Source organism: Benincasa hispida, chromosome 8 (assembly GCF_009727055.1).
Source record: "Benincasa hispida cultivar B227 chromosome 8, ASM972705v1, whole genome shotgun sequence".
NCBI lineage: Eukaryota > Viridiplantae > Streptophyta > Magnoliopsida > Cucurbitales > Cucurbitaceae > Benincasa > Benincasa hispida.
Window position 1 is genome coordinate 34,922,487 of NC_052356.1, and position 23,903 is coordinate 34,946,389.

The window sequence follows — 23,903 nt, forward strand, 5'->3', positions numbered from 1 at the left end:
TCTTTGATTCTCAATTACTACCTAATTGATCTCCTCATTATAATACTAAAATTTATGCAACTTGCTAAAAAGAAATGTATAGAAATCAAAACCATCAGCAAAATTTTTACTTTCACATATTGACATATTCTTAATCTATATAAATAATTAATAATTTTAAATCCATCATTTTCTATTATACTCTTTTGTTTCTTTTCACACCAATGTCAATTTTCAGACGATTTAATGTTTTATTATTTTTATAAAAGAAAAAAAAAAAAAATAATATATATATATTCATATATATATATATATATATATATATTATATATTAGATGGTTTCATTATGCCTTTTCTAAATATCTATTCCCAAATCGACATTGAATCCAAATTTTTGTTAAACAAAATATTTAGATTTGTTTTTTAAATATAAAAAAATGAAGCTGAAAATATTTATAAATATTAGTAAAATTTCATCGTTCTATTACATAATAGAAACACAATAGATACTATTTATGTGCCATTGGTGTCATGATTGGACACAGATAAATAGTCTAATCGTATATAGATGGGTGGTATTTGTTATTATTTGTAAATGGATTTTTAGTGAATTTTGTCGGAATTTAAAATTCGAACTACTACAAAGAAACTGGTATTTACTTGACTTTTTTTTACAGTCAACTATTGAGTGATTACTTAATGTCTAAAAATGTCAAGTAAGTCCATGACAAGAATAAGAGAAAGTTTTTGGACTAACTAAACATCAAGTTGATAATTTACTTTGAATATTTTATAACTGTCAAGTATATGACATGTGTTTGACTTATTTTGTAGCGACAAGTTATCTAAATTCTAGACATTTATTTTATGGATCAAAGTTTTTCATAACTTGATAGTTTTAACATTTTATAATTGCCCTTCGTTTTGAGGATCAATATATTGATATAATTTAATTGAAGAGGATAATTATTTATTAAACCAAATAAAACAAATAGCACATTTATATGGATAATCTAAGCATTCAATCAACCCAAAAATTTCACCAACTTTATGAAAGTTCTATATCTGAACATATATATTGTGTTATACAACAACTTTCATTGTTAACAAAGTTCATAGCAAAGTTCAAATTTGAACAATTTCTTAAGTTAGAGGAATATGAACATCTATGATAAATCAAAAGTATAACTAATCATCGATCCCCGCATAAAACACATTTCCATAGCTAACAATCAATCCCCAGATGAAGTAATCATAGCCAAATTCTTGTCACTATGCTCCCGCCTTCTACAAAGAATAGGGTTGTCAATGGGGCCGGGGCAGGGTGGGGGAACTCCCCGTCCCCGTTCCCGCAGAGGGTATTACTCCCATCCTAGCCAATTGAAGGAGGGGCGGGGATTCCCTGTCGGGAAAACGGGTCCCCGTGGGACATCCCGGCTTTATATATTATATATATATATAAATTTAATCGGAGAACAGGGGATTGGGACGAGGATACCCTCTTCGTTCCCCAACCGGGACTCGAGTTAGGATCTCTGGTTTGACCCCATCCTCGGTCAAATCGAGTATTCCCTGCCCCGAGGGACCTGCGGGGATTTTTTCCAACCCTATACAAGAATAATGTAGCTCACCTTCAACTTATTACTTTTAGCACCTATGTATATTGAAATAACATACCAAAAACCACAACATATAGATTGAACTAATTTAAAAATTACTAAAATTAAACACCACAACCTACAAAGTCCTAAAAACTTGAGGAAAAAGCAAATGGTAACATGATTCACAAACCTAACACGAAATACAAATAAAATATCACATTTGAGCTTGAAACTAAAACATTCTTTTGAAATCAAAACATTGAATATGACTACAAGTTGACTCGTACATAACTTCCTATCGAATGCCACCTGTCATCAGCCCTTCGCCATATTCAAGCAATTTCTTTCGCTCCTTGTGATAAATTTACAAAGAGCAAAGTATTGTCGATTTCTTTCGCTCAAAGAAAATTGACAAAAAAATAAATCTAAACAACGCCAATTGACCAAATCTCACAATCTCTAGCAGAACAGTACATACTACAATTCATCCATATCAATTCAAATATCTAGAGTTAACCACCAAATCAATTCTAAATTAAAAAACTAATATTAACAACTAAATAACTACACTCAAAAAAAATTAACAACTAAATAACTACAGTCAAAATTAATATTTAATCTCCAACAAAAAATAATAAGGAATTTACAATAATACATTCAACAATTTCTTTTCCAAAACACTACACTTTCGATTCTGTCCTAATTGATTAAAAAAACGAAATCTTAAAAAAATTAAACCACAAATTACGACATTTATAAAGCGTCAAAGTAAAAACTAAATGAAAAAAAATTTAGAAATTTCTGCCAACCTCCATTTTTTTTTTCATTATTCTTGTTATTTTTCATTAATTTTACATGTTACTTTTAAAAGTTCCAAGCGTCAAGTAATACCGTGAATAACTTTTCATTCTTTTATCTATATTAAAATCCTATAAAAAGTCTCAAATCTTTTCTCGAATTTAATAAATATGTCAATGAAAATTGAATCTTAACCTTAATGTTTTTTTATTAATTTTACATGTTACTTTCAAAAGTTCCAAGCCTCGGGATGCTGTTTTTTCATGTGTCGGGAGTTCCTCTCTCGATAGGTTTTTCCCGACCAAACTCCCGACGGACTCTCCCGACACATTTTCCACCATTTTCTGACGAATTGTGACGTCGAGAGAAGTTAGATTTCTTGTAGTGGAAATATTGAAAACAAAGAGTTTAACAATACATAGTTAAATTTCATATTTCCGTTGATTAAATATATGTTTGTAACTTTGTTGTATATCAAATTTAAAATCTAAAAACATTTAAAAGACGTGAAAAGGTTGTTAACAAACAGTCGAATATTAATTTTAGAAATAAACCCACTAAATATAAATTCACTAAATACTCCTAATTTCAAAATTAGGATTGAATCTTGATAAGAAACCAAATAGGAAATTAAAAGCTAGCCCTACACCAAAGTTCTCAAATTTATTATAAGGACTAAAGATGAGCTTGAAGTCATCTTGTTTTAATTACTATAATCAGCTGCGTGCATTTCAGGGAAGTGGCTACTTGAAATATGAAAGCGAGAGCTTGACCAAGGTATGACATTCAATTCAATGGCGTTTTTAGGTTTTTTTCCTATCTCTCTCTTATTAAATCGACAATTAAAAGAATATAAAAGAACGTAAAAAGAATTAACATACAAATATATGTAGTTCATTAACAGATATACATAGTTTATTAATAGTGTGTTAGCTATGTATATGAGGTAGAGAGAGAACAATATTATTAGAGAGAAAATATTTTTCTGAATACACGAATGATGTCTCTAGGGTTAAAGAGTTTATATCGCTATTCTAAACCCTAAGTTCATAATCGTAAATAACCACAAATAAGTAAATATGCTAAATACGAATTCTGAATAGGTATATATACAAACGGCGCCTCTTGGTTGTTCGAAGTGTCAGCTAATAAATTTAAGGCATTCAACACTCTCTAATAGAGTTTCTCACTTTTCTCCATATCTTTCTTATAACATTCCCGACCCAGGATTTGGAACTTAATGACCCGACGTTTCTTGCTTGTCTTGAACTACTTCTAAGAGTGAAAACTATTCTTATAGACCAATACAATACTTTCAACATGTTTTATCCCTACTCACATGCTTCCTAGGAAAATTCTCAAACATTAACCAAACTATCTCCACAGACTAACAAAGTTACTTTCAACATGTTTTATCCTCACTCACATGTTTTTTAAGAAAATTCTTGGGAAGTCACCAAACATAAAATTGCTTCAAACTAAGCATGCTTAACTTTGAAATTTCTATGATTGAGTCACCGAAAAAGAATGTGCATCTTATTTATATAGATAATAACTTTTAATTTTTTGAAGTCTTTTTTAATTATATTTTTTATATTTTCGTGTTTTCAGATCTCTTTCATTCGAATGTGATCTCAATTTATTTTTGTATCCTTACTAGACTTCGAAATTTCTATGATTGAATCATAAAAAAAGAATATGCATCTTATTTATATAGGTAATAACTTTTAATTTTTTAAAATTTTTTCTAATCATACATTATTTTAATAACTTCAGATTTCGAATGTGATCCCAATTTATTTATGTAATTTTACTAAACTATTTACATGAGTGCTCATGGTTTATGATTAGTGGTAAGTAAAAATCCCTCTCTTTAGAGGAGAGAGTACTGACAAGTTCACATGCACATGTAGACAGCTCTTGACCCACTCACATACCCATCTCACATGGATTTGTGAGATAGGGAGCCGAGGAACATCTGACCCACATTCTCTCTCTTTTCCCCTTCTCTCAATTTGCTCCTCTAAAGAAATACCAAGAAAAAAAGAAGCAGCTCTTTTCTTGCTACCCCCAATTGGGTTTGTTTAGCTCCATTTTCCATGTTACTAGTGGCAACCAAGTACTTACATTTGGTCTTGTAACATAGTTTTTTCACATCTGTTCATAAATCTGCAGAAAGTTTTCAGCTCTCTGTTTCTGTTTCTTCCCTCGCCATTCGTCGTTGACCCTGACCCATTAGCTCCTTCTCGTCGTGGATTCTTCTTTGTTGCTGCAAGGAATCAAGATTTGGGAAATTGGCAAGGAACCCAGAAAGGCATTTTGGGATTTGGGTGGAAATTTTTGTGGGATTTGGATTTTACATTGTGAGCTGATGATTGTGATCTCAAGCTGTTTATTGCACTGTTTCTGAAGCTGTAATTGGGTCTTGTACATATAACCCAAGAAGAAATTTCATTTTAGTGGAGAATCTCTTAGGAGATGCTGTAATTCAAAGGGGATGGGATTTGGAAGTTCTTTATCCTTATCTTTTGGTTTTTGGACCATATAGTACTCAGTGAAATTTGGGAAATAAGAATCGATTCCTTGAAAAGAAAGGTGTTTGTCTTTGGTCTTTGAGGTGTGGTTTTTTTTTGGGGGGGGGGGATTGAAGGAGAGCTGGTTAGCATACCCATTGCACTAGTCATTAGATTGTTGGAATAGCCTAAGATTTGGGGTTTTTTTTTGGGTATGTAGTTCTTTCCATGACTGAGCTGAGGAAAGTTTCATAGTTTCTTGTGAAAGAGAAGACCCTGAAGATGGCTGCAAAGCTTCTGCATTCTTTAGCTGATGAAAATCCAGATCTACAGAAGCAAATAGGATGCATGACTGGGATCTTGCAGTTGTTTGATCGTCAGCATGTACTCAGTGGAAGACATATGAGGCACAAGCGGCTTCCTCCTGGTATTTTGCTATCTAACCTTTGGCTTATTGTCTTTATGCCACAAAATTTTCAAGCTGCCTAATAGTTTTTATCACTTAAATGCTTCTGTTTAAGTTCATACTTCTTCTAAGAATTGAAGATGCCACTTTTTTCTCTACATATCTTGAGGTGGTTGTTTCCTTTTCCTTTTTGTTGTGGGGATAGAGTAACAGAATTGAAGTTGGTGCTTCTTTTTGGCTCTCTCTTCTGTTGCCTAATTTGTTAACTACACTATGAATATCTCTAGAATTGGTATTCTGTGGAGCAAAAGAGAGAACATATCATTCTCTTCATAACTATGTGGCTAATCAAATGATGATCCCTTGAGCTTATATTATTGAACTTCGGATAGATTACTTCTGTACTCCAAACGAGTTTTGCAATCCTTTTATTGGTTATTATCTATAAATCCTTCGGCAGTCTTGTTTTTCAGCCATTTTGTGGGGCGTTTGGCTTGAGAGAAATAGTAGAATATTTAGAGGAGTGGAAAGTTCCGGCGAGAAGTTTTGGGAGGCATTAAATTTGGCTCCTCTTTGTGGGTTTTTGTGAATCGAACTTTCTATAATTATCAGCTTGCCATCATTCTTCTGGATAGGATTCCGTTTTGGAGATTTTTTTAGTTGGTGGACTTTCATCTTGTATGCCTCGTATATCCTTTCATTTTTCTCAATGAAAGCTTGGTTTCTTATATATATGTGTGTAATCCGGTGATATGCAAATTGATAACATGTCAATTTATTTTCAATCTTGTCTACTACAGGCACTTCTCATCTAAATATCGGCAACGCAGGAAAAGAGTACAATGTGTTTCAGAGAGAGGCAACTGTGAGTCTTCTGATTACTCTGCCATTTTTTAAGCCGAGTAGTTTACAAAATTGTAATTATGTTAAGCATTTAAGCTATGTACGAGTAATTTCGAGTTCTTCTTGGATATTGAGCTATGAATCTTGTTCTTGCAGGACATGTCCCTAAATGAGAGTTTCAATGAGAAACAAAGGTTTAATAAAGAATTATCGAGAGCTTCTTTCTCTTCTTGCTCATCTTCCTTATCCTCCAGTGAGTACAACAAAACAGCTCCATCACAAGCTTCTTCATTCGATCAGATACTTTTATCAAGAACGCCCTCAAGGGATTCTATAGCAAACCAGTCAAATACGTCTCCTCGTGTCGGGAGGCAACAGCTTGATCTTCGAGATGTTGTGAAGGATTCAATGTATAGGGAAGCCAGAACGTTATCAGTCAAAACATCTACTAATGAGGAACCACCGAGTCGTTCTATGAAGCATAGAGACTCTCCAAGGCCTGTACAGCTACCTCAATCCACAGATGGGGCTTTGAAGGTTAATACAAATTGGAAACAGAAGATGCCTGTTGATTTAAAGGAGTCTCTTCTGGTTCTTGCTAAACTTCGAGATGCACCATGGAATTATAACGAAGTCGTAGAACACGATCGACCGTCTCAAGAAGTAAAAGATGGATATTTGCAATCATTCTCTAGAGATGCTCCACGGTTTTCTTATGATGGGAGGGAGGTCGATCGATTATCCTTTGAATCGCGAGATACCATTCGGTCAGCTCCAAAATTTAAAGACTTTCCAAGGCTCTCATTGGACAGCAGGGAGAGTTCAATTCAGGGTTCCAAATCTGTGTCAAATACAACTAGACATTTGAAGAACTTGCATGTTAGTGATTGCTCTAGTGAAAAATCTTCTGATCCACCACGATCATCAGGATCTCGAAAGCATCCCCCTAGTGTTGTGGCAAAGTTAATGGGATTGGAAGCACTTCCAGGTTCACCCTTGGCTAGTGATACTCAGGTTAAAGGTGACCCCTTTGTTAGCTCACTGGATGGTGCAAGCTTTATCAGGCCAATTCGAACAGACTCTCCTCGGAACACGTTGAAAGGCCCAACTTCACCACGATGGAAGAATCCTGATTTAGTTATGAAACCTATGCCAAATTCAAAGTTTCCTATGGAAGTTGCACCATGGAGGCAGCCAGATGGAACTCGAGCCTTTGATAAATCTGCTCTGAAGCATTCAAAAGGGTTAGCTGGATCGTCTAACCCCTTTCCTTCTGTTTATAGTGAAATTGAAAAAAGATTGGAAGACTTGGAGTTTAAACAATCAGGGAAAGATCTTAGAGCACTAAAACAGATCCTTGATGCTATGCAGTCAAAGGGGCTCTTGGATACTAGGAAGGAGGAGGAACCTTCCAACAATGCAACTCAAAGAGACAATGAACCAAAACAGGAGAGCGCTAGTGTTAATTCTAGGTTGACCAGCGAACAAAGTCGAAAAAAAAACCAAAAGGCTGCAACAACTAGCAGGGCTGATTCTTCCAGGTGTGGGGAATCTCCAATTGTGATCATGAAACCAGCAAAACTTGTAGAAAAATCTGGAATTCCAGCTTTATCAGTTATTCAAATTGACGGCCTTCCTGGTCTCCCGAAGCTTCAGAAAGCCCCAAATGGTAAAAAGAACCCCAGTAGTAGCCGAGCAGTTAAAGATACATCTCCTGAAAATAGTCACAGGGACTCTGGTGCAAATCCCACCAAAAAGAAAGATAATGCAAGAAATGTAAGACAAACGCACACTTCTTCAAAGCCTCAACATTTACCCAAGGAAAACACCGTAAGTTCAATAAAAACCACAGGGTCTGTGAGCCCAAGACTGCAACAGAAGAAGGCTGAGCAAGACAAACGATCTCGACCACCAACTCCTCCATCTGACACAAACAAAACCAGATGGAAATCCAACAGACAAGGAACTGATTCTGGTTCTTCTGTCAGAAAACCGAGAGTGAAACCTTCCCATGTCTCCCAAATGGATGATCAATTGAGTGAAATAAGCAATGAGTCGAGAACTTTGAGCAACCAGGGGGATGACATATCTCAAATGTCTGACAGTAATTTATCCTTGGACTCAAAGACAGATATTGAAGTCACCAGCAATGAACTTCCTGCTGAAATTAGTGGCAGCCATTGTTTACAAATGAAGACTTCAAAGTACTCAGATTCTCGTTCATTGGAAAATGTAGGTGACTTTTTGTTTCCCTCTGCACTTACAGCAACTAATCTACACATCTATTATATGGTTTCAGAACTCAAATTTGAGATTTCATTTTGTGGCTTGCAGGCAGAACTTGCTACTCCTGCTCCTGAACACCCGAGTCCGGTCTCCATTCTTGATGCTTCTATATATAGGGATGATGAACCATCTCCGTCCCCTGTTAAGCAGATATCAAAAGCCCTCAAAGGTGATCAAATCTGTCACCAAAAGCAACAATCCTTTTTTGAGTCAATTGGAATATTTCACAATTTAGTCATTGTAGTACCACCATCCCACTTTTTCAAAAGTGGAACGTGAAGATGATAGATTTTTAACAGAGAGGGGTGGGAGGCAATTATTTGATGATCAATCATGATATATTTCATATTTAGTATGTAGGCCAGAGATATTTGATAAGTTATTCATTTTGCTCTGTTCCTGTGCATAGAAATTAAAGCACAACTTCTTAATTTCATTCTTATAGAGATAAAGAAGCTTCCATTTAACTTAGTTTTCAATTTGATCAATTCTAATACTGTTTGATGCTTACATTCAGGCAATAGGACTTTAGGATCTGAATGGAGTGCCACAGATAACAGTGTGGAGCCCGGTCTTAGCACAGAAATCAACCGCAAGAAACTGCAAAACATTGACAACTTGGTTCAGAAGCTCAGGCGCCTGAACTCTCACTATGATGAAGCAAAAACAGATTACATTGCATCATTATGTGAGAATACTGATCCAGATAACAGATACATATCTGAAATATTGTTAGCTTCTGGCCTCTTACTCCGGGACCTCGGCTCAGGCTTAGCAACATTTCAACTCCATCCATCTGGTCATCCAATCAACCCCGAGTTATTCTTCGTTTTGGAGCAAACCAAGACGAGCAGTTTGCTAAGAAAGGATGACTGCAGCTCTTTGAAACTTACAGATTCAAAACTAAACCAAGAGAAATCACATCGTAAACTCGTTTTTGATGCTGTTAATGAGATTCTTGCTAGAGAGTTGTCTGTTGTTGCTGCATCACCAGAGCCTTGGACAACATCCAAAAAACTAGCAACTAAAACTCTTAGTGCTCAAAAGCTTCTGAAGGAGCTATGTTCCGAAATAGAACAGCTTCAAACGAAGAAACCTGACGAGGACGATAGTTTGGATAGTGTCTTAAAGGAAGACATGATGCAAAGATCTGAAAGTTGGACTGATTTCTATGGCGACATCTCCAATGTTGTCTTAGACATTGAAAGATTGATCTTCAAAGACTTAGTTGATGAAATTGTATACGTCGAAGCTGCTCATTTACGTGCCAAGTCAGGCAGACGAAGACAGTTGTTTAATTGATAGTTTCTTCTTTTAACCTTTCTCCACCTCTATCTGATTTTACCCTTTCATAGTGATGGAACTTTCATTTTTTCTCTATAATATATATAATGCTCAGAAGCATTGTGACTAATCATTAAGAAGTGTTGCAAAGATGGTTTACAAGTTTTCAAACCATGAACATATTCTTGTTATGAATCAATGTATGTATGCATCTGATATTCTTTCTTCACCTCCCCTTCTGATTCCTCTGTTTCTTACCCAATTATCAGATTGTCTAAAACATCTCATATTTCCTATGGCCATGAACAGTGAGGAGAATATTTGAAAATGGTGAATGATTCCAAAAATTGGTTCTGCTCATAACTGCAAGGAGTTCATGTGATAATTCCAGAACTTGATTGAAACAATTAAAGAACTTGTTTCTGCTTATCTATTTAAAGTGAGAAATTTTCATATTTTAACTTTGAAAGACTGTTTATGTCTTATTCCTAGTTATTTGGGTGTTTTTTTCACTTTAGTCTCTATTATTATTTAATAATTTGAATTTAGTCTTCCATTGTTGAATGTTACAATTGACTTACGATAAATTTATATAGCATAACATTTAGAAATTTAAAAGAAATTTATGGGAGGAAAAATGTCATCTAAGAGGGAAAATTTTCTACTCCCTCAACATTTTTTTTCCTTTTACACGACTTTCTTTCCTCTCTAAATTTTCGCCAATTCATTAAGTTAGTTAATAATCAACAATTTTAACAAGATAAAGATGTTAAAAATACAAATCAAATTATATAGGTTTAAATATTATTTTGGTCTCTATGAAACTTGTTCAACTCAGTCATATACTATTAATAAATATTAAATTTAGTTTCTATTATTAGTTTCGTTGATTTTTCCAAAAAAAAAAAAACTGATTGTTGCTAATTTACTGCTAATTGTTGCTATTATTTAACCAATTTCAAAAAATAACTTCAAGGGACTAAATTAGCAATAATCATTCCATCTAGCATGCATATTTTATAGGGAAAATATCAATTTATAATCATGAACTTTTGGGTGTTTGTATCAATTTAAACTCTAACCTTATAATTGTATCGATTTAAACCCTGAACTGGGATTGTATCGATTTAAATCTCAAACTAATAATTGTATTAATTTAGATCTTGAAATTATATAAGTATATCAATTTAAACTCCGAACTTTCATAATTATATCAACTTAAACCCCCCATTATGTTTTATTTGGATACACTTATGAAAGTTCATGGTTTAAATTGATATACTAATGAAAGTTAAATGTCTAAGTTGATAAAATTATGAAAGTTCAGAGTCTAAATTGATACAGTTATTAGTTTGGGGTTTAAATTGATATAATCCCCAAAATTCAAGATTAAAATTGATACAACTCCTTAATTTTATGATTTAAATTGATACAATTATTAGTTAAGAGTCTAAATTGATACAAGCCCAAAAGTTCATAAATATAAATTGATATTTGCCTTATTTTTTAAAGACTATTGGACTAAAATTAGAAATTTAATTAAAAAAGTTATTCAGTTATCAACGCTTGCCTCCGTAGCATAGTGGTAGTGCGTTCGCTTCGTAAGCGAAAGGTCGCGAGTTCGATCCTCGCCGGGGGCTGTTCTTTTTCATATTTTCACCCTATTATTACGTAAGTCTTGGGCCTTACAAGCACAGTGATCCGTGTAATATCTATTTCTTTTAGAAATGGTAAAATAAATAAAAACAAAACTATTTTATAAAATTAATATGATTTGTTCTTTTCTTTTCTTTTTTTGTGACAAAGATGATTATTCTTTTTTATAGTAAGTAATTATTTGTACATTATTTCATGTACAACAATTTTTGTGTGGATAAATTAATGTCAAAATAATTCAAAGTTTTATCTTGGTTTAAATCCTATTTAATCCATGAACTTTAAATTTTGTCCTATTTTGATCATTAAATTTTAAAAAACGTTTGTTTTAGTCTCTAAACTTTTAAAAAGTGTTTCTTTTGGTCCCTACTATTGAAATTATATTAACTCTTCAATACAAATGTGAAAGAACTTGTATTTTTAGATGACTAGGCTCTAAATATATTGAAAGATGAATGTGAAGTAAAATGTCAACAACCAACACGACAAAATGTCAAATGACCAAAATTTTGAACTAGGAGTGTTTATGGGTTGGGTTGAAAGACTTTTTAGATCTAACCCAATTGTTCGGTTAATTTTTTTTAAACCAAATAACCCTTATTTAAAAATGAACCCAAACCATTATATATTTGGGTTGGGTTGGTTTGGGTTAATCGGGTCATTTATTTAAAATTTTGTTCTAAAAAGAAGCAAAACGTAAATATGTCAAAATCTAATTTAGTTATTTTCATATATTTAATTAAGTTTAACAACTCAATTTCAATTTATATAGTGAAAATTTTCTTTCTAAAATGTAAATAGACTACTTTTAAGAGTTGTTGAAGAATAAATTATTAAAAAATATTAGAATTAAATAAAATTAAAATCAATATATGTATAAATAATTGTGTTATAAATAATAAAAAAAATATATAAAAGTTAATAATAAATTCGGGTTGGTTCGGATTGGTTTGGGTTATATTAGATGAATTCATTAACTAACCCAACCCAACCCAACCCAAATGAGTTGATAACCCAACCCAAACGCCATGGATTGGGTTGTGTTGATCGGTTTTTTTTTTTTTATCATCGGGTTTTTTGAACACCTCTATTTTGAACTAAAAGTGTCTTTTAAAATGTCCTGCTTTGTCGCCTCCAAAATTGAAACACTAGATTTCTAGTGTAGCTAACTTATTTAGTAATCTAGTCATCCAAAAATACGAGTTAACAAAATCTTAATATATAAGAGATCAAAATAAACACTTTTAAAAATTTAGGGACTAAAACGAACATGTTTAAATGTTTAGGAATCAGAATAGAACATTATTCAAAGTTAAGAGACTAAAATAAGATTTAAACATTTTATTTATTATGTACACCTACTAATTTTTTATAAATATAATGCTAATATTAGTGAGAAAGTATTTTGAACACGTTATGGCCATCTCAATCATACATTATGTTATGAAATTTCTACTGAATGGCTATTTTTGTGAAATTTTATTACATTTATATATTATTCACAAACAACTTCAAATATATATATATATATATGACAAATTATTTTTATAGGAAAAAAACCACAAAAATATGATGAAAAACTGCAAGATGGAGATTGGAGAGATATAATGTGTCATTTTCACATTTGGTCTTTAAATTTCATGTCAATGAAGAAACTTTAAACCAAGTTGTAATGGGAGAAAAATGATCACAAGATGAGCAAATGAAACAATCAAGATTTAAAGGTTGGAATACCTTTGCTTGCTAACACTTCGGATAATCAAGTAGAGAGTCTTACAAATCCTAGAGACGCCGTTTGTGTATTCAAAAAATATTCTCTTTAATAAATATTTTTCTCCCTCTGTCCCATAGAAGTAGCTAATACAACCACGTATGTATGTGTTTTGATTTTTTAAGTTTTTATATTCTTTAATTGCCGATTTCGTAACACTAAACTTGAAAATATTTTTGAGGCAAATTAAATGACAAGATCAATTCCTCAACTTTTAGGTTTGTGTCTATTTAGTTTCTAAATTTTTAAAAGTGTCGAATAGATCCTCAAACTTCTGATCTTGTGTCGAATTTTGAATTTTCAAGCACATTCAATTAGTTTTTATAATTTTCAATATTTTTTAAAATTTATGAATCTACTCCACACAAAATTGAAAATTTAGAATTTCATAAAACATAAACTTCAAATTCATATTTATCAATTAAATTTTAGAAACATTGAATATAGCAAGATTTTATTAGACACAGAATTAAAAGTTTAAAAAAGTATTAGATACTTGAAAAGGTTAAAAAATTAGAATGACATAGAAACCATACTCGTAATTCAACATAGTTTTTATCAATTTAAAAGTCAGTTCAAACACACCTTTAATTTCTGTCGTCGGGAAGATGAGAAGAAACTTCCGACGGCATAGTCAAGGGACAGAAGGAAAATGAAGCTGGACTCGTCTGATCCATTAATGGGAATGGAAAGCTTGGAGGTTGAAAATGGCAACAGTTTTCTTTAATGGCATTGGTTTGAACTTGAAGAGCAGATAAAGAAGACAACTTATGAAGCAAAAGCCTCTGATCAGTTTCTTCATTTTTGGCCGTCACTGCAGCATCTGCAATATCAAAATGAGGAATTTGAGGAAGAAACAATGAAGAATGATGAAGAATTGAGGCATTTGGGTCAAAATCTTTTGGAAAATGGAGTGGTGGGAGCTTATCAATTTCAAATCTTGTGACATCAATAAGCCAATCTATGACTTTGCTGGGTTGGCTAAGGCCAAGTTTGTTCTGCAAATCATAAAGTTGAATTGCAGTTGGAACTGAAAGCCTAATCCTTCTGTCTCTTAAGCCCTTTACTGTACAAACTTTGCTGTGCCTATCTTTTCCCCCAAACAAAGATGAAACTCTAAGAATTCTTGGATTGCCTCTTAGAAATGCCTTCTTTCTTTTGCCTTCCATTTGTTTTGCTTCATCATGAACACCCTCTTTTGTCAATTTGGAGATCATATTATTTACTCTTTCTTGTAGTTTCTTCAAAACAAAGCTTATAGATTGATCCAAAAATATGATCTATATATATATCATTTGAATAAGATGGGTTTCAAGATTTCAACAATCCCATAACAGAGAAGAGAGACAGAACAGATTTTGGTAGCAAAGTGAAGGATTTTGCAATGGCAAATGATGGCATATGGAAGAGGGAGAATTGATAAAGAAGATTGTTTAATAATGATAACCATGCATCATATTGCTAATTGGTTTTTATTTTCTTACATTGACATAATGGCTAAAAGTCAACAAGAGTATTAAAAGCTTTGTTAATTAGGTTTCCCTACAGAACTGTAGAGTAGAGCTTTAATATGGAAGAAAAAATAGGGTAGGAAAATTTAAAGTAGGGGCAAATTACAAAAACCGCAGTTATAATCACACTCTCAAATTTTCAATTGTAAAAATTAGGTCCTTTAAACTTCTACAAGTGTTAAAATTGAACTCTCAAACTTCCAACAATTGTAGAAATTGAACCCCAAAAATGAAAAAAAAATTACCAACCAAATTTATATAATTGTTACAATTTCTACCATTTAAGTTTGAAAGGTCCAATTTTAACACAGTATAAATTGGAGGACTCAATTTTTACATTTGAAAATTTGAAAATATAATTGTAACTATCATCATACTTTAAGAGTAGTTTTTACAATTGATGGGACTTTATTTTCAAACGCCAATTGTGTGGTAATGGATATGCTTTGGGGATAGATGGACCAATTACATTGACATCGGCTTATTATTTCATTTTTACTTTTCTATTTCATAATTATGCTTTATTTTTATTCATTTCTTTTCATTTTTTAAAATTAAAGTTATAAACATTACTTTCAATCCCAAATGGAACATAGCTCAATTAACATGAGTGTATTAATGACTATGAGAACTATAGTTCGATCCCCCAATCCCAATTGTACTAAAAAAACATTATTTCCCCAAGTAACACTCAAATCAAGTTATAAAATTAAAAAAACGAACGAGGGTTCCATGATCAAATATTGAGGAAATGAGAATGATTTTCAAAAACTAAAATTAAAAGAACAAAATAATTATCGAACAGACCTTTAATTTCTAAAACTTGCTTGAGTTTTGTAAACATTTGTTGAAAGTAGATAACAACTCATATTTCATTCCAATTGAACGAGCAGCTCCATCCGTAAAGAATACGCCTAGCCCGATAAAAATTTTCTTAGGTCAAAAGAAAAATTGCAGCCAGAAGAGACTGTACAAGTGACCCCATACTGCAAATGAAGATCATCGTCTAAACCAGAGTATAGGAAAAAAAAAATTAGAAGACAAGGGAAATTTCAGTTCTTTATTCATAGGTCCATGTGACTAAGATCCCAGCTCTGTTATTGTTGCAGTCAAAGACAAATAATACAAAGCTCGGGGTATAACAATAATGATATGCAAGCAAAATGTCCTATAATTCAGGAGCAATGAAAAATGCAAGAGTCTTTGCAAATGCTTGTAATATAAGCACATAACATTACAAAAGAAACAAAAAATTGAGTAGGAGTTTGAGGAGATGCAGTTTATTGATGCCAAGTCTCATGTCTTGTATTAATATATAGGCTAGGCATACAAACTACTGTACCTAAATAACCCACTCTCAGATTAACATTGAAAGAGAAGCAGAGTTGAATGCAAGCTGGAGAGAACATTTCCCAGAGCACAAAGAACCTGGAAAGAATTCCAAAGCTATTATTAATGGTCATTTACAGGAATTTGCAACCAAAGTTGACAATTATTAGACAGCGACTAGGAGAACTCTTGGAATCAGAATGCTACAGAATATCAGCAACAAAAATTATGCAGAAGACAGGGTAACAAAAGGAAAGAATCCATAATGCAGCAAGCAGGTCATGAAAATTTTTTAAGGACCCACCAGACCTGATGAAAGAAGGAAAACTTAATTATGTCAGAAAACCTGCACATACTATCGTTGCAAGAAATAGCATTTCTAAATGAAATTCATTTTAGATCATAAAATTAATGCATAAAATGACATATGTTCTTAACGAAATACAATATTGATACTTATCAAAAAAAAGAAATACAATATTGATACTTATCAAAAAAAAGAAATACAATATTGATATCAGGTTCTTCAATCTTCATAAACAAGAAGTGCTGTTTTCTGAAACTGAATGCTATGTCTTGTGCTACTCTGCATTTAGAGATACTTTAAAAGTAAAACGAGAAAAGAAATTTCATTCTCCACCATCAAAAAGAAATGCAAATCAAATTACATGAAACTTCACTACCACAAGCAAAAGTAACCAGGTGATGAAAACACAAGCACACATTTTTAAAGAAGGCTAGTATCCCATTTTTCTCCACTAGTATTCTTCTGAAGGAAAATTCTAAAATTCGAAGTTGTATTGGATTAAAAATCTTCAAATTGACCAAACCCCTTCCTCCCCCTTGTACTGTACAGAACCAGCACCAACAGCTCAATGTTCTGAAACTTGTACGGAATTGGTTGTTCAAGGGAGTACAGCCACCGTATCTTGTGAGAACCACTTGTTCCCTTCCGCCTATTCCTCCCACCCCCAAAATTAATATTTGACACGACAAGAATGATTGAAGCTGAATGCTATCCAACAAAATGAATGGGGATAATATAAGCATTAAATAGCAGTGAAACTAATATGCAGTCATCACTGAACATCACACTGCCTGCCTGGCGATAAATATACAAATTTCTATACAGAAAAGGAAACGGTGCATCCACACAGAATTTCTATAACATAACTTGTGATTATCCAAATTAATTAAGAAAGGCTACTACTTCAACCTGTACTTTCCACTTTTTCTTCTATCTCTATCTCTATCTCTATCTCTTTTCTTTTTTCTTTTTTCTTTCTTTCTTTTTTTTTTTTCCACATTTTTGGCGAAAGAAACAACTTCATTGATGATATGAAATTACAAAAGAGGGGAAAGACCCCAATGGGGAGTTACAAAAAGATCTTCCGAATTGGAAAGGAGCAAGGTATAGCTATAGTGGTGATAGGTGAAATAAGAGGGAACATTTACACCAAATGACGACCGTATTAACTATAGCATCAAAAATCTATGGAAGGGAACGTTTTTTTCTTGAAAGATTGAACTATATCTTTCTTGCCATAACTTCCAGCAAAAAACTTTTATAAAATTCTCCCAAATCATCTATTTCTCCTTTTTGGAGGGGGTGTCCACCGAGGGTATATTAAAGGAGAAGATTAGGATCTTCCAGAAGGACAACTTCCCAATCGAACGTAGGGAGGACGTGATTCCAAAAGGATCTAGCAAATGAATAGGAAACCACAATGTGTCCTTGAGATTCAACTTCTTGTTTGCACATTTCACCAATGAGGAACCATCATGGATTGGCCATTGACCTAGTGGTAAATAAGGGAACACGAACATCCCTCGATAAAAGGCTAAGACGTCATGGATTCAATCCATGGTGGTCATCTACATAGAATTTAATATCCTATTACGAGTTTCCTTGACACCCAAATGTTGTAACGTCAGGCGGGTTGTCCCATGAACTTAGTCGAGGTGCGTGTAAGTTGGTCCGAACACTCAAGGATATTTTTAAAAAAAATTAAAATAAAAAAATAAAATAAAAAGGGATACCAAAAAGGAGACAAAACCATATGGGGCAATCTTCTTTGAAGCTTTTCATGAGTATTAATGACTCTGTAAGATAACTCCCATAACAAGAACTTAACCATTTTAGGATATTTCCCATTCCAAATCAAATCGAAAATAGGCAAAGCAGATCCATTGTCTGGGGAGGCAATATCTTGCAAGAGAGATTTGTTGTAGAAGATGCATCCGGCTCAAGATTCCAAATTCCTCTGTCCGGATTTTGAGAAAAGGAGACTGCTGACAGGCAGTGAATGAGAGCTCTAATTTCAGAATCTCTTGGATTTCTTCTCAGCCCAAAGCTGCATCCCAGAAATCCTTGATTGCCCCTTCTTTGTTGTGAGGTTGAAAATCAGGGGAAATTTTTGGTTTAGGGGGGCGTTTCCAAGCCAACTGACCTTCCAAAACGAAATATTAGCCCCATCACCAAGATTATAGTATATCCGATCATGTATCAAATGGCAATGTTTCATAATGGTTTTCCAAGGACCCCTGGCAGTTCTAAGGGAGATGCTTCCAGGATTGTTGTTGAGAGGGGTGGTTCCATATTTAGCATCAATAATATTCCTCCAAAGAGCCAATTTTTCAGATTGGTATCGCTATATCCATTTCGCAAGGAGGGTTCTATCTCATTATTTTTTTGAAAAGGAATTACTACTTATGCAGTAGAGAACCAAAAAAAAAAGTAGTATTTCTTACCATGTATCTTATAACTTGTATTGGTAGCACATACAACCTAGACCTAGTTTATAGTTGAATCTCTAAGAGTGGAAAATGAGACAAAGAAATCGTCCAAGTGTCAGAAATCATAATTAGGGATGAAAGTGGATACGCATATTTGATTTGAGCAGCAAAGATAGTGGATTTCACTTATCCTAAGCACTTCAAGAAACGCATAACATACAACAATGGTAGTCTTTTAATCAATCTCATTTGTATATTCATCTGACATTTTCAACGAATAAAACCAAGGAATGGAAGTCAAGTCCTAAATGATCAAAAACAAAAAGCCATAAGGCCAAAAGCACTTCCTAGCTCGTTAAGGTTCTACTTATATTGTTAAGAACCAGGAATTGGTCTAGCCCTCAGACCCACCATCCACAAAAGGGAAAGGTATTCAGCTTTCCTACCATCTGTATTGACAATGATCTGTAAATAACATAAGCCATTTGAAACAAAAAGGATGACTTGTACATAATTGCCAAACGCACAACTTAAACAACTGACAGACAATGGCCAAGAACAGAAGAGCAATTTAATAGATGTGGTATTCATAGATTAAACTTCGAACCCTAAAATGCCTTTAGTATCTGATTAATAACCAGTGGTTCTCTAACCAAAAACCTAAATCCAAAGGATCGCCACAATACGAAAACGGTCGTTGAAGCAAAACAGAAAAGGACTCACCTTACTACTTCTGATAACCACCACCACGAGCATTGATATCCTCCTCGATGGCGGCAGTGAGATAAACTTTGGGGAAGTCAGCTGGGTCGAATCTGGTCTCCTTCATCATCTTCTCGACATCAGGTTTCTTGAGAATTGTGCGTCGAATTGGAGGGCGATTGCGACGCTGGTCGCGAGTGTAATACTTAATGTCGAAGACGGTCTCGGGATTGGAAGTAGGGACAATGGCTTTCTCCTTTGTAGTGGCGGGGCAAAAGACCCTGTACTCTAAGGCGCTCGGGACGGCTAATCTGTACTCTGGATCTGCACACGGGCCGGTGATCTCCCAAGGTTTCTTGAAGTAGCGCTTTAGGGTTTGGAATAAGGAAGAAGAAGCTTTGGCCATGGTGAACGGCAGCGAAGCTGAGCGGAGAAATCCAAAATTCTTCCGACGAAATAACGAAGTGCTCTAAAAATACGGATACCCAACAAATTTGTGAAATGCTCTTGTAATTTTCTATGGACCAAAACTTTTTTTTTTTTAAATATCAATTTATACCTCTAAACTTTAGTATTTGTATCAATTTTAATTTTAGAAGTGTATCACTTTAAACCTTAGATCTTGAGGATTATATTGATTTAAACTCTAAACTTTAGAATTTGTATCAATTTAAACCCTAAATTAATAATTGTATCAATTTAAATCTTGAACTTTCATAGGTGTATCAATTTAAATTCTAAACTTTTATAAGTGTATCAATTTAAATCCTAAACTTTCATAAATATATCAATTTAAACCATAAATTTTCATAAATGTATCCAAATAAAACATAATGGAAGGTTTAAGTTAATACAATTATGAAAGTTCAGGATTTAAATTGATGCACTTATAAAAGTTTAAAGTTTAAATTGATACAATTATTATTTTTAGGTTTAAGTAGATACAATCCCAAAGTTTAGGGATTAAATTATACTATTATTATCTTGTGTAGCTGAGTTCCCAGCTCCCCATCAGAAGATCCCTAAAATAGTAGGTTTATTGAGTCAGCGATCTGGCCATTCTCACCCATGCAAATCAAAGTACTGCCCTCATAGGCAGGAGTTCACAACTCATTTAGGATTAAGATCATGTTGCCTATGGTCATGATAGTGAAATGAGAGTCTCAATTATGAACGGTGTTATATAAAGAGACTAAACATTTCATGGTCCGGTCTTATACAAACTTCTTTGTATAGAATATCCTTGCTCACATGTCTAATACATGAATTATTAGGCTCAGATCATTTATAGCACTTTATAACATTTGTAACACCTACAAAGCAAGCCACACTCGTAGTGTCACAAAGATAAGGTACCCAACCTTATCCATATACTACAGACCATTTAGGTTATCACTTAAACACAATCCACTTGTATGTCTCCACATACATGTTTAAGTTACAACGATAACCATGGATCTTAGTTTATTGGCTTGTGGTTAACGCAACTAAAATATCAAATATTTCATAGACTGAAGTTAATAAAATATCATATATTATAAGTCTCATAATGTTTGTTCACACAAGTGTTTACAAAATCCAAAACCCTACGAGATTTAGGCCATCAATCCCAACAATCTCTTACTTGTCCTAAAGCTAGTGGGGTGTACAAGATAATCAAATTACAAGTATACAAAACAATAAACTAGGGCACAAACACCCAATACAAGATCTCCTCCTTGCCTTAGTTCAGTTGTTGTCTGTCCCATAAACTCATACTCTGCAGAAGACCCTCAAACATTATAACTGTGAAGGAATTTGTAAACGTATCAACAACGTTGTGCTCTGAAGCTATCTTCATGACAATCACGTCCCCACGATGCACAATCTCTTGAATGAGATGGTATTTCCGCTCAATGTTCTTGTCACGCTTATAACTCCAAGGCTTAGGGGAATTTGCCATAGCACCACTATTATCACATTAAAGGGTGATGGGCCTAGACATGTCTGGAACAACTTCCAGATCAGTCAGGAATTTCTTAAGCTAAACGACCTTCTTAGAAGCTTCACAAGCCACTACATACTCGGCATCCATGGTGGAGTCCACGATGCACCCCTGCTTGGTGCTTCGCCATACTACAACCACTCCATTAAGAGTGGACACTGATCTTGAAGTAGATTTCCGAAAATCCCTATCAGTCTTAAAATTAGAGTCCATGTATCCGGTAAGGATTAAATCCTTAGAACCATACACAAGCATGTAGTCCCTCGTTCTTCGAAGATACTTGAGTATGTTCTTGACGACTGTCCAGTGACCATATCCTGGATTAGATTGATATCTACTGACTATCCCCATTGCATAGCAGATGTCAGGTCTAGTACATAACATCGTGTACATCAAACTGCCTACAAGAGATGCATAAGGGACTCGTCTCATTTCCTCAACCTCTTGAGGTGTCTTAGGACACTGTTCCTTAGACAATGTAACTTCATGCCTTAAAGGTAAAAGGCCCCTCTTGGAGTTTATCATCGAGTACTTGATCAACATCTCGTTAATGTACGATGCTTGAGATAGTGCTAGCATTTTGTTCTTTTGATCTCGAAAGATCTGAATCCCAAGAACAAACTGAGCCTCTTTCAAATCTTTCATTTGGAATTGGATAGCTAGCCAGTTCTTAACTGAAGTCTGTAAGTCTACATCATTCCCAATGAGTAGGATATCGTCTACATATAACATAAGGAAAACTACTGACTGTTGATGATTTTCTCGTAGACACAAGGCTCATCAACGTTTTGGTCAAAGCCATAAGGTTTGATGATCGCATTATCAAACCTTATGTTCCAAAATTGAGATGCCTATTTCAGTCCATAAATGGATCGATTCAGCTTGTAAACCTTTTGCTCTTGACCTTGGACTATGAATCCCTCGGGCTTTACCATATAAATGGTCTCCTCAAGATTGCCATTCAGAAAAGCAGTCTTGACATTCATTTGCCATATCTCATAGTCATAATATGAGGCAGTGGATAGGAGGATACGGATAGACTTCAGCATGGCAACAGACGAGAAAGTCTTCTCATAGTCGACTCCCTCTACCTGTGCATAACCATTTGCCACTAGTCTAGCCTTGAAGGTTTGCACCTTCCCATCAGCACCTTGTTTCCTCTTGTAGATCCATTTACAACCTATAGGTTTAACCTCATTAGGTTTATCTACAAGATCCCAAACTGAATTGAAGTTCGTAGACTTCATTTCGAGATACATGGCTTTGATCCATTCATCTCGGTCAACATCCTCCGTTGCCTTCTTATAAGACAACAGATCCTCAACCTCGCCATCAGCTACCATAGCTAGGATCTCAGTTTAAACCCATATAGTGAATAGGTGGGTTCGCAACCCTCCCACTACATCGAAGTTTCCTCAACACTTGAGGTGGATTTGACCTACTAGATGAACCTACATCAACAACTTTTGTTGAGGTAGTAGGCTCTTCAACAACTCTTGTTGAAGATTCAATGGTTTCTTTGGAAAGCTAATTCAACACGATTTTGTTTCTAGGTTTGTGTTCCCTTATATTCATAACCTCCCCTGGTCCGTACATTTATCAGACCACAAAGGTCTGAATGCACTAGCTCTAGAGGCTCTTTAGCCCTATAACCTTTTCCAGTAAAAGGCTTTTTAGTCATTTTGTCTTCTAGGCATGACTCACATACAGATAAAGAATTTTCTTCTAACCCGCTTAAAAGTCCATTGTTCACCAATCTCTCAATCCTATTGAGATTAATGTGTCCTAAACGTAGGTGCCAAAGTTGAGCATTTTCTTTAAGAGAAATTTTAAATCGTTTATGAAGGGAATTTGTTGCTAATGGCCTTAGCACATACAAATTATTTTCCAGTTCATCTGAACATATATGACACCATTTTTCAAAATAAACATTTTATTTATAGAAAAATTTAGTATACAATTACATTCGAGCAAAGACTTTACAGAAATTAAGTTCCTCTAACTCGGAAACTACATACACATCATTCAAAATGATAAACCTATTCTATAAAGTCAACCGGAGACCACCCATTGCCACAGTTGAGACGACGTGTCCGATTCCAACTCGCATCGTCATCTCACTAGCACCAAGCTACCGCCAGGAACTAATTCTCTGAAATGAAGAACAAATATGGTTAGTGGCTCCAGAGCCAATAATCCAGACAGAATCATCATTCTCCACTAAACAAGTTTCCAAAACTAGTAAATCGTATTTACCTTATTTGGCCTTCTTCTTCTCAACCAAATAACGTGGGCAGTTCCACTTCTAGTGCCCTTCCTGGTTGCAATGAAAACATTTTCCTTTGCCAACCCTCACTGGTTGCCTACCCCATGGAGCAACAGGTTATGGGTTAGCAGGCGCCTTCCCCTTATGACCCTTCTTCTGCTTCCACTTGTTGGTGCCGGAAGAAAAAGGTGTAGACTTAGTTCATAAGGTCGAACCTTTATAGAACTTTTTGGATGAT

General features: G+C 34.3%; 3 protein-coding genes and 1 non-coding gene across 4 annotated transcripts; 2 read left to right on the forward strand and 2 right to left on the reverse strand.

The window, feature by feature from the left end:
* Positions 1-4,298: 4,298 nt before the first annotated feature.
* On the forward strand, positions 4,299-9,939 carry LOC120082931 (protein LONGIFOLIA 1-like). The gene is made up of 5 exons (XM_039038356.1): positions 4,299-5,318; positions 6,098-6,162; positions 6,297-8,372; positions 8,475-8,595; positions 8,944-9,939. The coding sequence occupies exons 1-5, from the start codon at positions 5,174-5,176 to the stop codon at positions 9,726-9,728; spliced, it is 3,192 nt and encodes a 1,063-aa protein (XP_038894284.1). The 5' UTR covers positions 4,299-5,173; the 3' UTR covers positions 9,729-9,939.
* A 1,339-nt stretch (positions 9,940-11,278) lies between these two features.
* TRNAT-CGU lies at positions 11,279-11,350 on the forward strand. Its single transcript has one exon. It is a non-coding gene; the product is annotated as a tRNA-Thr (tRNA).
* Positions 11,351-12,967: 1,617 nt separating this feature from the next.
* On the reverse strand, positions 12,968-14,564 carry LOC120083533 (transcription factor PCF6). The gene has a single exon (XM_039039323.1). The coding sequence runs from the start codon at positions 14,352-14,354 to the stop codon at positions 13,725-13,727; it is 630 nt and encodes a 209-aa protein (XP_038895251.1). The 5' UTR covers positions 14,355-14,564; the 3' UTR covers positions 12,968-13,724.
* Positions 14,565-15,681: 1,117 nt separating this feature from the next.
* On the reverse strand, positions 15,682-21,612 carry LOC120084028. Its single transcript, XM_039039932.1, has 3 exons — positions 21,532-21,612; positions 19,437-19,884; positions 15,682-16,076 (listed from the first exon to the last, which is right to left on the reverse strand). Exons 1-2 carry the CDS (start codon positions 21,610-21,612, stop codon positions 19,441-19,443), a joined length of 525 nt encoding a protein of 174 aa, XP_038895860.1. The 3' UTR covers positions 15,682-16,076; positions 19,437-19,440.
* Between the last annotated feature and the right edge of the window lie 2,291 nt (positions 21,613-23,903).